Here is a 15,769-nt window from a genome sequence, read left to right on the forward strand (position 1 = left end):
GTTTTCCAGAGTGAAGGGCCAATGTAAGTAAACCGTTTGAGAGGGGTAACTAGCTGTCCATCTGGAGATGCTAACTAGCCACGTCCTGCAGCTATAAGGCCCCGTGTGATCAGGAAAAGGAATTTCTCGGCTGCTTTCTCTTTGAAAACATCCTGAAGGATCATGTGGAGCTTAACTGGTCTAATGCAAAACATAAATAATATAACTGTAATGACAGCAGCGTCTTAATACCTACTATGGATTCATCTCCCTGAGTCCGGAGAATTTATGGAGCCTCGTGCTATCAATTTGCTGGTTGACAGATATCAAACCTCTATCACGTGCTGGGAGCTGTTTTACGAGAGAGATGTTTTATATCAGAGAATGACATAGTCAATTCCTACCCTTAAGCAGTTTTGCTATCTAGTGAGGGGAGGGAAGTATTAAACATAGAAATGAATAAATAAATAAGTTAATTCCAGCTCCTGTTAAATGGTATGAAGCAGATGAAACAGGCTAATGCGATGGGAGGTCTGCAGGTGGGAGGTGAGACTGTTCTAAGAGGTGGTCATGGAAAGCCTTCCTGAGATGACAAGACTTGGGCTGAGACCCATCTGATGAGAAGGAGACATATTTCCAAGCAGAAGTGACAGCAAGTGCAAAGGCCCTGAGACTGAGTGAGCGGGGTATGTTTTAGAGGCAGAGAGGCCAGTAAAGTTGGGGCAGAGTGAATGGGAAGGGGCCACTGGAGAAAGACGGGCTCGTAAAGGCCCAGTGAGGACTTTGGATTTTATTCTGGTCACAGTGGGAAGCCATCAGAGAGTGAGAAATGAGAGGTGCTTGAGAAAACATTCTGGCTGCTTCAGAGGACAGACTGTGTAGGAGTGGGATTGCAAGAGTGGAAGGAAGGGGACGAGTTAGTGGGCAGGACAGGATGACGGCCTGGATGGGTTTATAGCAGGGGGGATGGAGAGGATGGCTGGTGAAGGACATTGTTTGGTAAAGTTGATGGGACTGACCGATGCACTGCTCATGGGGAGTGAGGGAAAGAGGAGATGTCAAGGATAACTCTTGCCTAAGCAAACAGACGGGTGTGGTACCATCCATAGAACTGTGGAAGGCTTACAAGAAAGATGTGGAGTGGGGTCAGGTTCCATAGTTCAGTTTGGGCCACGTCAAGTTTGAGGCACCTCTTAAACGTTCTTGTGAGATACTGAGTAGGGCAGTTGGTTAATGGGTTGGGAGCTCAGTGGAGAGGCCTGAGAGGGTAAACGTGAGAGCATCTGTATAAAGATGATATTTGAAGTCTGGCTAGGATGAGATACTCTAGCCAAAGTGCATAGAGAAAGAAGTGGTCTGAGGATTAAGCCGTGAGTTTTGGAAGAAGAGGTGGATTTGGCAGAAAAGTATGAGAAGGAATGGCCACTGATGCAGGAAGACGACCAGCAGGTACATCCTCCCACTGAAATGCTGCCCAGAGATGACCCCAGATTGAACCAAAAGTCTTGGGCAAAACTCAGACTTCTCTCTCCTTGGTCCAAACTAGAATGAAACCAAATGTCATCCCTCTAAATCAATGTGACGTGAAAAAATAGGCATTAGTCTGTGTTAATACTTATCTTTGTATTAAAGATGAGGATACTGAGGCTCAGACAGGTTAAATCAGTGGCTCCAAGTCACACAGCTAGCCAATGGAGCCAACTTAGAACTTCTGACTCCAAATCTCACTCCTTCCCTCTTCACCAGGCACCCTGCCAGCTAGGAAATTTCCAGGCTAAAATCAGTGCCTTCTGCAGACTTGAGTTGTTTCTCCAATCATGCTTCTCTTTCTCTCATGGTGACCAATATATTGAAAGGGTCTTTTGGGGCAAAAAGAATTTCTGAGACACCCTGATGGTGCAGGCAAAGAGAAGACACTCAACTAAAAAGCTGAGATGAGACCTCCCTATCTTAGTTTGCTTGGTCACATCTCTGGGTCTGGATCAACCAGTCACTTGGCAAAAATCTACAGTCTGCAGTGATTTCATTGCAGTGGGATTTGCAAGGGAAGATTTCTGAACTCCCCCACCAGGAGTTTGCTCTGTAGTGCTGGCGGACCTAAGACTTCATTTGGTTTTTTATCTACAGACTATATATATAAACCCCTTAGGCTCCCAGGAACTCTCCTAAGATTCACAACCATGGGTCTCCTATTTTTCCAGGCCAGCCCCAATTCTAATTTCCAACAAAGCTGAGCCATTGAGCATGTAAAAATATAGAAGAACTTTTGGACTTGCATAAGACTTTTCATGTAAATACATTCACGTTTCAGTCTGCATGACCACTGGCGGCCTGACATCAATATCAATACAGCATTTAAACTGTTGTACTAAAAATCACATACCTCTTAAGGAAAAATTCAGAATAAGGAAGCTAAAGTTTGCTTCAATGTTTATATATAAGAATTTTAATAAAAATAGTTATTTATTTATTTTTTGCGGTACGGGGGCCTCTCACTGTTGTGGCCTCTCCTGTTGCGGAGCACAGGCTTCGGATGCGCAGGCTCAGCGGCCATGGCTCATGGGCCCAGCCGCTTCGCGGCATGTGGGATCCTCCCGGACCGGGACACGAACCCGCGTCCCTTGCATCGGCAGACGGACTCCCAACCACTGTGCCACCAGGGAAACCCCTTATGTTTTATATTAATGTAATTTAAGTAAAAATGTTTCCCCCTCGTCATTTTAAACTGTAAAAGTAGAGTATTTTAGAACTGGGAAAAACCTTAGAGATGATTTTATTGAGTCCCCTCATTTTAAGGTGAGAAAATTGAAGAACCTAGAGGTAGCCTATTCCACTGTAGAGAACTCTATGAAGTGCATTTTTATATTGAAAAATATACAAATTCCCTGGGCTCCCAGGGACTCCCCTAAATTAACCACGGGCCCCAGATTGTGCAGGTCACCCTCAGTTCTGTATAATGTCCAACAAAGTGTAATGTAACAATATGGCAGAATTTTTATACTGTAAGATCTTTTCATGCCAACATATGGTTTTCACCCGCTGACACTGGATCTGAGCAAGTCTGATACCACGTCTTTAAGAAAACCCTGCAGGAGTCTGAAGGCCCGTCCTTTTATGTTCCCTATAATAAGGCTTCCCAACATGCTAGTTACTCACCTCTGAACACGCTCCATTTGCTAATGCTATTCTTACACCTCGAGGCCCCAGACCAACGACCGTCAAATGCTACAGTCCAGGAAGTGGAGTGCTTATCGTTCAGGTCATCTCATCAGCATATTGTGGTTGATATTTTCCTACGAAAAACTTCCAAGTCAAAGCTCCTCTCACAACCTCGAGTTTGGGATCTATTATTTTTTTTGACTGGAGTTGCAAGACTTTATTTCTAGTCCTTGTTGAGTTCAGTATGGACGGTTCATGCCCAGGACTCAGATGTGATCAGACAGTTTTCAATCTCTATTCTGTAATCTATTAAGTATCAGTTCTTGCTCAGTTTTGTGTCATGCATTATGATGCACTTTTTTCCCCAAGTGTAAGACGACTTTTTACCCATTTAAGTTTTAAAGGCATCTGTTAGTACCAGCTTGGCTTGGTATCCTACTGCCGCTCCAACACCTCCGAACCGTCAGCAGAAAATGCCAACAGATCTTGCCTTCTCTTTTGTGTTGAACATCTTGTTCTACACAGAGGGCGGCAGGCTGCCACTGCCCACCAGTCAGATAGCTCTCCAGGTGAAACCTTCTTCCCACCTCACTCAGAAAGCCTCCCTTCCGGGATACAGTCAATGATCAATGCTTTAGATGTAATAGCCAGTTTGATGTTCGCCTTAGAGAGAAATCATCCAAACCGCATACCATCATTTTAGCCAAATAAGATTCTCAAAGAATTGAGTGGATGATTTGCCGAAATATAGACATACCATGCAAGCTACGAGCAAGATGAATAAACAACTGGGCTTTAGAACCAGACATACCTGCCCGAAAAATCCCCATCTGTCTCTTGTAAGCGGAATGGTCTTCAGCAATCACGTGATCTCTCCAAGACTGTTTCTTCGTCTGTGAAATGGGGATAATAAACCATAGCTCAGAGGTTTGCTGGCATTATTAAGCGTCTCTCACACACACAATACAGAGGCTGACTCATGGCAGGTGCTCAGTAAGTGGCTCTCATTATGTAGCAAAAGATTAATATATGGGGCTTTTAAATTATTAAGCCAATTTGACTACCAATCATTGGTAATTCTGTTTAAATTTTCACAAACTATTATTTTGATTAAGTATTTAAAAAATTTTCCAGAGATCCAACATTGTTTTCTTGTATATTAAGTCCAAGATTCCCTTGTTGGCTCTGAAAATTCAACCTTTTCATCTGAGATTGGGCTGCAGGTTCCTTACAATGTGTGGTCTTCCTTGACAGGAGCAATGGGAATCCCTCAGTTTAATGGGGGAAGTAGACTTTAACAGTTTCACAAATGCTTCATCACTGTTGTTAGTGTCCTGAGGGGAAGGTGGGGTGTTGAGTAAGAAAGTTATACTGAGGGTAGCTGGTGTAATCTTCAAAGGCAAGGAAGGAGCTAAGATATGAGGGATACACAGGAGTTACACAGGCAAAGAGGAGCAAGACAGATGAGGAAGGAGCCTGTCTTTCTGGCAGGAGCATGGGAAAGAGCCCCGAGATGGGAAGAAGCAGAGCACTTCCGGGGAGCTGAAGGGCCCGGGAAGTCGGAGGAGAGAAACCCAAAGGCAGAGATGAGAGGCAGCAGTGGTGGTGACTGGTGGTGGTGCCGACGCGCAATGGTGGCGGTAAAACGTGTAGTGCTCAGTGGTGTGACTGACGGTGACGTGTGGTGGGGACATACATGGTGGCGAGGCTGTGTGGTGATGAGGTTGTTGGCTATATGGTGTGTGGTGATGGTACCATGTGTGCCGTAGAGACGGTTTGAATACATATACCTCTCAAATTAGACTCTTCTGTGAAATATTATGAATGTCATGGACTTTTCTCCCCAGGTATAAGTATGGTTAACACTTAGGCAGTTTGCCCAGTGGTTATGAGAACAGACTCCAGAGACAGACTGCCTAGGTTCAAATCTTAGCTTAGTCATTTATTAGCTGTTGGTCTTGGCCAGTTGTCCTAACCTTAAACTTGCCTTTGTTGTCTACCCTTTAAAATGAGATGATGATAATTTCAACTACCTTGTGAGGTTTGTATGAGAATTAATTTAGACAGAACAGAATGGTGCCTGGCAAATAGTAAGCATTCAACATTTTAGATTTTATGATGTTTATTGTTTCCCATTACTCAAATGATGTTGGAAACCCATTAGAAGCTGTCAAAACAATCCTATCACATAGGAAATGCCAAAATTTTAATTTCTCTCAAGGTGCAACTGGGATGATCTTTAGAATTAAAATTGGGTGAAACACGGTGGTGCCATAAATCACAACAGAAAATGCAGGAATCAGTTGGGAAAGGAGAGGCTGGTCAATTTCCCTTGGGCTTCCCTACTAGGGTGCAAGAGCAAGATCCGGCCCCAGGGCTTGTGGCTGTGTGCCCCTCCTCACAGGCCCTCAGACGGAGACCCTTCCAGGAGACCCTTCCAAGGAGCACAACTACGGCGAAGGCACCCAAAAGCACAATCTCATAATTGTGGTGCCCTTGGTAGGTGTGTAGGGTATTGTTTTTGTTTGATGGATCTCCCACCTGGTAGTAAACTGGCTGAGCCACTGCTGTCTGTGTGCTGGGGGGTGAGAAAGGGGCATCATACTTAAGTGTCTTCCAAGCCAACCAACCTTGACTGTTGGGCGCTGGGTCTCTCCTCCCTCTTCCTTCTTTCTGCTCTTAGTGAAATGTGGCCAAAGAATAAACAGTTCTGAGAAGTCAGAAGCTTTGGATATCATAGGCGGGGTGCCTGCAGACATTGTAGATTTCCCATGGCAGATGCGTATCCTTGACAGTGGGAATCATCTCTGTGGAGGATCGATCCTCAGTGTGTGGTGGATTCTAACTGCAGCCCATTGCTTCAAAAACAAAAATAAGTAAGTGTTGCAGATAGAATTTTTTTTTCATACCAGTGTGGTAGAATATTTGCCCCGACATGCCTATTATTCACGTTCGTCAGCCATAAAACAAAATACCAGGAGGTAGACACCTGTGTTAAATACCACACTTTGCAGGTGGAAAGAAACCGTTCTCCTCCTAGGGTGTTGCATGGCTTGCTGTGTGGGACCTACATTGCAGAGCAAATGTTCCTTGGGCTTCTCAGCATTTTGCCAGGTGCGTGTAGTCCTGGTCCAAACTCCTAGAGAGCCCCTTCCTAAGCATTTGCTCTCACTCAGGGAGAAAGTGGGCTGACAGAGATCACGGAGTTGGGGAAATCATAGAAGGATTAGGCCCTGAGGGCAGGGTGCCAGGCCTGGCTGCATGGCAGAAGGTGCTGTCTGAGTCCCAGTCTACAAAATATTTTTGCAAAACTTCCAAGGTGTCTGTGATATAGCCAGTGAGCTTTTCTTGCAAATCAAGTCCCTCAATTACTTATGCCATACTTCATCCCAGACATTTGTTGATGAAGTTTACAAGTGAATTTGCCCAAGCAAAGAGCTGTCAGGGCAAGAGCTGGTTGGCCAGAGGGCAGGCTAGGCACTCAGGTCAGGCTCCTCTCCCCTGGCTCCGTGTCAGGTGCAGAGCCGCAGATGCTCTCAGGATCACAGTCTCACACGAGTGCAGTTATTTTCTCCTAAGGCTCACCTTTCACCCTCCCACCACTTACCTATTTTCTCTTTCTTTTGTTTTGGAATAAGATCTACCTTGGAGGTCGTACATGGTAAAGGAAATCTTGACACCGAGAACCTGACAAAGATAAAAGTGGACAAGCTAATTACTCACTATTATTTTGACAGCTGGTTCTACATTAATGACATTGCTTTGCTGTTGCTCAAATCCCCACCAAACTTGGGTGTCAAGAAGGTACCCATCTGCCTTTCAGAGGTCACTGACACAGAGAGATGGAGAAACTGCTGGGAGACTGGACGGGGCACTACTAGTAAGTTACTATAGCCCAGCGGGGAGAGGGGTGGCTCCTTGGCTGAGGTTTGCAATGAGAAGCAAAGTCTGGAGGCTCTGCTGGCCTCAGGAGGTCAGCCTCGTGGACCTGGGTGCTTCCGGTTCTCAGTTAAGGTCCCATGATGACCCTTCTGCTCAGTCCACGTGGGAGCCATCCTCCCTGAGTGCATGTAGCAAGTTTTAGGTCCATATTGTGAAACAGGAACCCTAAACAGGGCCTCAGGGAAAACCCAGGCAGAAGTGTTCAGAGGCTTCAGGGTGGCTTGGAGGAATGTGGAGGGACATACCAATGGGAAAAGGGGCTGGGCTCTGGGAAGTCCACGCCAATGTCAGCCAGAGCAGCTCCGTTCCAATTGATGGCGCCAGTTCTGCCCCCTGTGATAAAGGGCTCTGTGGCTAAAATCTCTGAAAACCACAGATCCAGGCCAAGGAGGAGGGGATAAACCGAATGTAAATTTGTCCTTCTAGAGTTAACCTGTAACCTACTCCTGCCAGTTTGCCCAGCCAACCCACAAAATGGGGTCCTTTTGTCTTCTTTCTTGGTGAATGTGACTTTCCCCATAATCAACAGAGCAGGAAAAATCATATTCCACTCAGTACTGCTCTTCCAAGGAGGCACCCAAATGGCTCTACATGGATTCCCACGTGGTCCCAAATCTCAGAGCTGTGTTAGATTCCTCCTTGGGAATTGCCCTTAGAAGCTTTTCAACAGCTTCGCAAACAAGGCCACCTTCTTAACTTAGAGTTCCCCATGCTTCATTTACCTCATTTTCTTTGAAACTCCTCTATGATTCAGGCAGTGTTGTAGGCTCCGGGGATTCAGCAACATACAAAGAGGAACACATCCCCATCTTCGGAAGTGACATTCTAGGAGTTGGGCTCAGCTAGAGCCCACAGGCAGTGAACTCCTCAAGGACCCTGACACGAGCTTCAAGCCCATCTTTTTGTGCCGTGGGTCCCAGGACAGAACTTGTCATCGTGGGTTCTCTTTACATCCTCATGGATTTGAAGATTTGAATGAAACTCCTTTTTAGGACCCTAGCTGTAACCTGGCACCCTCGGCAGGGTGAGAAAATGGTTCACTGAGGCTGAAATCCAGTAGAGACCCAGTCCTAGGAGCTCTTGATTCAGAGAGGGTGGGCTCAAGAGTCTCCCGGACACCCCTCCTACCCCCTCCTCACCCAGTCCAAATCTGGGTCATTGCCGGGGCCATAGAGCAGTTCCCTTGTTGTTGAGGTGAAAAGACATGATGTGGGTGGGTCCTCCAAAGGGACCACGCTGAGCTCAGGGTCCTCTCCCCATCTGCTTCTTCTTTGGGTCAGTTCCTAAGCGAAGTACGGAAACAGTGCTCTGGAAAGTCAACATCCAGCTGATCGAGTGGGAAACATGTTTCCCCACGATGCCTCTGCTCACCACGAGCATGCTGTGCGCCGGGGACCTTCAAGGTGGGAAGGACACCTGCCAGGTAACATAGCTTCTCCATGGCCTGGAGAGGGGCTGCCCCAGAAAGCTGGCCAACAGTGCCAGGCTACCTGGCTGCCTTCTTTCTCCTCTGGATAGGAGGTGGATTAAAACAACAGAAACGTGGGCTTCCCTGGTGGCGCAGCGGTTGAGAGTCCGCCTGCCGATGCAGGGGATGCGGGTTCGTGCCCTAGTCTGGGAAGATCCCACATGCCGCGGAGCGGCTGGGCCCGTGAGCCATGGCCGCTGGGCCTGTGCGTCCGGAGCCTGTGCTCCGCAACGGGAGAGGCCGCAACAGTGAGAGGCCCGCGTACCGCAAAAAAACCCCAAAAAACAACAGAAACGTGTTCTCTCCCAGAGGTCAGAAGTCCAAAATCAAGGCATCGGCAGGGCTATGCTCCCTCTGGAGGGTCTAGGGGAGGATCCTTCCTTGCCTTTTCCAGCTTCTGGTGGTTGCGGGCAACCCTGGGCGTTCCTTAGCCTGTAGGTGCAGCCTTCCGATCTGTGCCTCCAACTTCACAGGCCTTTCCCCCTGTATGCGTGTGTCTCCTCTGCTCTCTCTTCTTATAGGAATACCAGTTATTGGAGTAGGGCCCATGCTAATCCCGTATGACTTCATCTTAATGGAACTAATTACATCTGCACAGATCGTATTTGCAAGTAAGGTCAAATTGTGAGGTTCCAGGTGGACATGAATTTGGGAGGGATGCTCTGTAACCAAAGGCAGGCTGTGCAGGCCAGCGGTTAGGGCTGCAGGCTCCCTTAGCTTCCCTCCCAGCTCCTCTACTCACCGCCTGGAGTCCCCTCTGTGCCTGTGCCTTTTCAGATTTCCCCATCTGTAAAATGGGACTACTAAGAGTCCTCTTAGGACTGCTGTGAAGATAAAATGAGTCAACACACAAAAGCATTTAGAGGAGCATAGTGCAGAGGAGGGTCACGGTAAACACTACGAATATTGTTTTCTCCATCATCATCTCTTTTACATCTGTTCAGTGCTGAAGAGCATACAAACTGCTTCCACAAATACATCAGACTAGCTCTAGGAAGCAGGCCTATTTTAGATGGGAAAAGGAGGACCAGGAAAGCTGACAGCTTTGCAGAAGACACACCAGCAAGGTAAATTACAGACACCGAGTTCCAACCAAGGCATGCTGACTTCAGGGGTGAGAGCCATCTTTTGGGTTCCAATAGAAACTGGGCACCAAATCCAGCAGCCCAGTACGGCCCCGCCCAGATGTGCCTGGTTCATCCACCACAAAAATGGTGGGAACTGCCAGGGAGTACAGGCTTGCTATATATTAGGGCCAGGCATAGTGCTTCATAGGTGTCATGTGCTTACCTTCATACCGTGGTCCTGCAGGAGAGGTACAGTCATCACCAGCCTAAAAATGAGCCTCAAAACGCTGAAGAAAAATTTCACATTCTCTCAACTAAGTATTCACCCTGGGATCTGAACCAAGGTCTGTTTGGCTCCAGAAATTTAAATTCTTAACTGTACGTCTTTCACATAGATCTCATCATCCCTGGAGAAGCGAGTGTAATTCTTCATTTTAAAGAAAGGTCATGGGAATTTCCAATGACTTCAAAGAACTGGATGAAGAACAGTTTGGTTCAAAGGAAGCTGATGGGCACAGCAATTTGCTCATGATAACAATCTGGTTTAAAAAAACCAAATAAACCCATACCCTATTTGGGGGGCATTGTTGTTTGTTTTGTATTTGGATTTTTGGCATATCATTAAATAGTGCTTCTTTCTGACTCTTCTATGTGTTACTTAATATTTTCAAAAATAGATCTTTGTAAGCTGTGAGACACTATGTACCGCCTGATCCTATTTCTGTAAAATAATAATGACGTATTTGCATACATGAGGATGTGGAAAGTTACATTTGGCTAAAGAGTTGCCTCTGCATGGTTGAAATTAGAAATGTGGTTTATTTCACTTATTTCAGTACACAGTAAAGAAAATTCCAGGGGTACAGAGGGGTGTACAGTGAAGAGGAAGTTTACCTCTTATAATTGTTCTCCTGTTCACTCCCCAGAGAAACAATGTTAACTGTATGTTACCTGAAAATTCTTCTTATACACAATCGTGTGTGTGTGCTTATATATAAATTTACTTATATAACTATGGGTATTTTTCATGTTCTTTTCCCATACCCCAGTTTTCTGATTTTTTGATGAAGATACATTCTTCTTTTTTTTTTTTTTGAAGATACATTATTCTTTAATAGAAAACTTTAAATGGTCCAAAAGGTTTGGGGGTATGAAAGGTAGTGTATTCCTTCATTTTCATGTCAATGACGTCTGCTCCACCTGTGCTTATTTGGCAATCTCTTCCATGATGCTTTAAAATTTGTAAATTGTTTAAAAATTGATGTTTTGAACCACAATCTAACATTTTGACACAATTTTTGTACTTTTTGTGTTCTGTATATACAGTCTGTACACCTGCTGTCTTCAACCAATGACCTAGTATAAAGCATAATGGATTCTGGGTTTCAGTTTTTACTTTTTGCTATCGTGAACAGCACAGAAAGAGCAAAATGAGGTCTTTCTGGGGAAACTGAAAGAATTCTGAAAAAACAAAAAAGTGCTTAGCAGCAGAACGGATTAGAAAACCACTCCCTGGTATATCAGAATGAATGCATGTCACGGGATAATGATGATACTGACGATGGATATTTATTTTTTGACCAAATTGTCATTCATCACCATTGCTTTTGACCAAACTCTTCGCTCCCTTTTCTGACAGTCACAGAGCTGGGAGTATAGGCATGTTGTTGGAGAGCCGATCAAAGGTAGAAACATCCACCCATCCTCCAATGACACCAGAAGTGCTTTGTGCCTCGTGCCAGGCGCCCACCCCTCAACAGGCTGTAACCCTCAACAGGCTGTAAGAGCAACTTGCCACCATCCCTTCCACTCCCAAACAACTCTTCTCTCCTAGGGTGACAGTGGGGGGCCTCTGGTTTGCCAGAAAAAAACCAACACAAGCAAATGGTACCAGCTGGGCATTGTCAGCTGGGGAGTGGGCTGTGGCCGGAAGAAACTACCTGGAGTATACACGAAGGTGTCTAGTTATCTGTCATGGATTGAGAAGGAGACGAAGCTGTCAAAAAGGCCCTACAAGCATGAACCGGACTCCAGGGAAAGTTTGCTTCTATCACCCTGGGCCATCTTGTTACTGTATTTTGTGATGTTTCTATTATCCCCATGATTAAACACTGCATTGCCTCACAACCAAGTGTCCTTCTCAGACTGGGGGGTAAGGTCAAGGGTGGGGTGCAGGTTGCGAGGAGGGATTCTCATACGAATAGCTGTGCCTGAAATAATCATATACCTATAGGAGCGCTTAAAATATACCTGGGACCCACTCAAAGGCCTATGGTTCCCCTGGGACTCAGAGGCATGTCACCAACTTCAGCTTGAGGCCTCTCCAAAGTTTGGATGGAGCATCTTTCCACAGGGAGGGGTATGCCAAGGATCTCTGAAACAGAAGGCCTATTCTTTCCCTCTCTCACAAGCAGGTATCTTCCACAGCTTCTTTCATTTCCTTTGCTCCTGCAATGAGAAACATTCCAGCTCCTTGCTTCCCCTTCATTTGTAAGCTCATCCCTGAGACCTGCAGACTTGATCTCTAGAAGGGTCCTTGTTCTTTACCTTCCTTTGCTTCTACCTGGTTCAGAGCCTCAGTACATGCTGCTTTGGGCTCTCAGAGACCATGAGTAACAATGCTGAGATTCAGGATCAGGAAATCACTGACGAAGAAATGTCCTAGAGATGAGGTGGGAAAGAAACACACAGCTTATTGGTTTTTCTGTTGTTGTTATTGAGTTGTATGAGCTATTTGTATATGTTGGAAATTACGCCCTTGTCGGTCCAGTCAAAAAATAGGCAGAAGACCTAAATAGACATTTCTCCAAAGAAGACATACAGATGGCCAACAGGCACGTGAAGTGATGCTCAACATCACTAATTCTTAGAGAAATGCAAATCAAAACTACAATGAGGTATCACCTCACACCAGTCAGAATGGCCATCATTAAAAAGTTTACAGATAACAAACGCTGGAGAGCGTGTGGAGAAAAGGGAAGCCTCCCACACTGCTGGTGGGAATGTAAATTGATACAGCCACTATGGAGAACAGTATGGAGGTTCCTCGAAAAACTAAAAATAGAGCTACCATATGACCCTGCAATCCCACTCCTGGGCATATGTCTGGAGAAATCTCTAATTTCTAATAGGGGTGCATGCATCTAATAAGATGCATGCACCCCTATGTTCATAGCAGCACTATTCACAATAGCCAAGACATGGAAGCAACCTAAATGTCCATCAACTGGTGAATGGATAAAGAAGGTGTGGTGTGTGTGTGTGTGTGTATGTGTGTATATATATATATATATGTATATATATATAAATATTACTCAGACATAAAAAAATGAAATAATACCATTTGCAACAGCATAGATGGACCTAGAGATTATCATACTAAGTGAAGTAAATCAGAAAGAGAAAGACAAACACCATATCATATCACTTATATGTGGAATCTAAAATATGACACAAATGAACTTATTTACAAAACAGAAACAGACTCACAGACTTCGAGAACAAAGTTAACGGTTACCAAAGGGAAAGGGGGTGGGGGAGGGATAAATTAGAACAAAAGTTTTTAATCCTATTAACATGTCCTTAGAAGACTCTGCATGGTCTGGCTCTTCCTACCTCTCTGAGATACTTCTCCCCAATAGCTTCCTCATTCACACTATTCCAGCCCCACTGGCCTTTCTGTTTCTCAAACATCACAAAATCCTCCCTGTCTTGGGCCATTTATACTTCCTGGTCCTTGTATTTGGAAAGCTTTTCCTTCAAGCAACCACAGTGGGGATGCTGACAGTGATTAGGGATAGCTGCTCCACTTAAGTATTCTTGAGGTGTTTAGGGCACAGCAGAATTCCAAGAGGGAAAAGAAAGAAATGGACTATATCCAGGGGGAAACTTATGTCTTATTTCTTAGTCCATCTCCTGCCCCCCAGAGCTCCGCTCTCCTCTCCCAACTCGTGTGTCCGTTCCTCCTTTGCATCATTCAGATCATTCAGTTCTCAACTTACGTGTGTCACCCCTTTACAGACCTCATTCTGTAATGAGGTCTTCACCACCTCCCCTGACCAGCGTGGCTAACACAGCTCTGAACACAACTCCATAGCACCCAGCCTCAACTTAACATCTTGCCCTATTCACCATCTTCCTATCATTTCTCAGGACCAGCAATTATCTTACTTATTCATGTGTTTACCTGTTTATTGTGTACTTCCCCCACCCCTGGTCTTGAATATAAAGACTCTTAAGGGCAGAGATTCCATGTGTCTGCTCTCTAGAATAGCCCCTGATGTGACGGCTGTAATAGGCATGTTGAAAACAGCTATTATTACTGAAGTTGCAAGAAGCTAGAGGTGTACCTGTTTTCTAAAGATTTCAATCAGATTTCCCATTTGGGGGAAAATGATTCTTAAGACTTTTTCCTTCGCAAGCTCCTTGAGAGCTCTAAAATTTATCTTACAATACTTAGAAATATCCTACCTAAACAAGTAAAAGACAGATGAGATATCAGACAGTTTGTATTATTAGACTGTAGACTTTTATTAGAACAAGCATTTCTCATAGCTGTGAGCAAAGCGTTAAAATTCATCAAGCTAACTCACATCTCTTCTCTGCCACGAGGAGGGCCAAAAAGAGAGAGAAAGCCCTTTACACACGTATAGGATCAGCTGGGCAAAGTATTTCAGTGAATGATTCATTGTGGCTATAAATGTTTGCAAATGTTAAGGCACTGGAGGGCAGGAGGGCTTGTGAAGTGGGACAGGGCACAGATAAAGGATGCCCTATCCCCTCCGGCAATCTCCCAGCTTGGTTCCCTAGCATCTGTGGCAGGCACCCAGTCACAAGAAGGGTGAACACTGATTATTCATTATTCTCGTTCAGACACCAAATGATCCAAAAAATTTCACAGCTCTCCTCCCACCATAACTTATTAGAAGATAAATTACATGCTATCAGCTTGCCACTGCACTTCATGTAAATTACACCTCAATAAAGCAGACTTTTACGGATGCCTTTGTGCACTTCAAAAACCACCTGATGTGAATGAACCACAGAAGAACTGCCCGATTTGTTGGAAGCATTTTTGCTGTGACCTCAAGGGCTGAACATGTGGGGAGAAATTACTTTTTACTTTTTAATACCCAGCGGGCAGGACACTCCGGTGCCCCCGAGGCCGCAGTACCCGTTGGGGATCTTGCTCAGGTACTGCTGGTGGTAATCCTCTGCGTAGTAGAAAGTCTGTCCCTCACGGATGTCGGTGGTGATCAGGCCAAAGCCGTGCTCTGACAGAACCTGTGGAGGGAAAGGCGCCATCAGGACCCGAAGCGCAGGGATCCCGGGAAGGAGGAGGGCCGGGAGGTCAGGATGGGAGGGGCAGACACGTGGCTGGGGGTGCGCAGCGGTCCTTGGGGCCCGGGCTCGGCCACTTCCCTGCTGGGTTATTCTGGGCAACCTTCTCCCTTCGTGTGCCCCAGGGCGCTGGGGTCTGAAATCCGGGTTGCGTTTGATTGGGTTTGGTTCTGACTGTAAGTTATGCTCTACCTTCTACACCACCTCTGCCCCCGTGGGTGTCGGGAGCCCAGGTTTGGGCCCTGTGGGTCTGTGTGAAGCCACCCTGTTTCCAGGGGAAGCAGCAGGGCCGTGTGGCTCCCCGGCTGCCCTGGGGAGGCTGGGGTCCCTGAGGGGATTGGCGCCTGGCTGCGGTGAGAGGGGATGGCGGGGCAGGAGGGGGCGGGGAGGCTGCAGCAGCACCCAGTGCCGACCCCTCTGCCCCCTCACAGGCTGGACAGAGGACCCCCCTCGCCGGCTGTGGCTCTGGGCAGCAGGGACCCCGCCAGGAGGGCAGGGGCCACCTGGGGTCCGGGCTCTGCCGCTCCAGGCTGGAGACTCTGGGGAGTGAGGGCAGGCGAGGACGTGGCCTGAGGGCCTGGTCGGTTCCTCACCGCCCTCTGTGACCCAGTTTAAGGCCTGGTGGCATCTGCTGCCAGGCAAGGAACACATGTAAACACCAGTGGGGGAGGAGAGCGGAGCTATTTGGGGCAGGAGACGGATGAAGAACTCGTCATTGTTCCCCATGGATCTTAGCCCGTTTCCTTTCCCTTTTGGATTTCAGCTGTGCCCTATTTCTTTCCTGGTACAGGCTGCTCGGGGTATCTGAGCGCAA

General features: G+C 46.4%; 2 protein-coding genes across 4 annotated transcripts in view; one reads left to right on the forward strand and one right to left on the reverse strand.

Moving 5' to 3' along the window:
• LOC149748853 (transmembrane protease serine 13-like) overlaps window positions 1-10,918 on the forward strand; it is a 33,892-nt gene extending 22,974 nt beyond the window's left edge. Inside the window, 5 exon segments of the mRNA XM_089912588.1 lie at window positions 5,822-6,014; window positions 6,777-6,874; window positions 6,962-7,018; window positions 8,361-8,503; window positions 10,363-10,918. Coding sequence (XP_089768714.1) covers window positions 5,822-6,014; window positions 6,777-6,874; window positions 6,962-7,018; window positions 8,361-8,503; window positions 10,363-10,461 — 590 coding nt within the window. The 3' untranslated portion in view covers window positions 10,462-10,918.
• Window positions 5,887-15,769, reverse strand: part of MSRA (methionine sulfoxide reductase A) — a 383,087-nt gene continuing 373,204 nt past the window's right edge. Inside the window, exons 6-8 of one of the 3 annotated variants that reach the window (XM_089912744.1) lie at window positions 7,803-14,898; window positions 6,746-6,825; window positions 5,887-5,996 (exon numbers count right to left, since the gene is read on the reverse strand). In XM_089912744.1, the coding sequence (XP_089768870.1) occupies window positions 14,734-14,898 (165 nt within the window). In that variant the 3' untranslated portion in view covers window positions 5,887-5,996; window positions 6,746-6,825; window positions 7,803-14,733. Of the gene's footprint in view, window positions 5,997-6,745; window positions 6,826-7,802; window positions 14,899-15,769 lie in introns of those variants that run through there. The other 2 variants (XM_089912747.1, XM_089912746.1) reach the window with 2 other exon arrangements.

The sequence above is a fragment of the Delphinapterus leucas genome, chromosome 6, assembly GCF_059928025.1.
Source record: "Delphinapterus leucas isolate spDelLeu-1000000601 "Yukka" chromosome 6, BTC_Dleu_Yukka2, whole genome shotgun sequence".
NCBI classification, from domain to species: domain Eukaryota; kingdom Metazoa; phylum Chordata; class Mammalia; order Artiodactyla; family Monodontidae; genus Delphinapterus; species Delphinapterus leucas.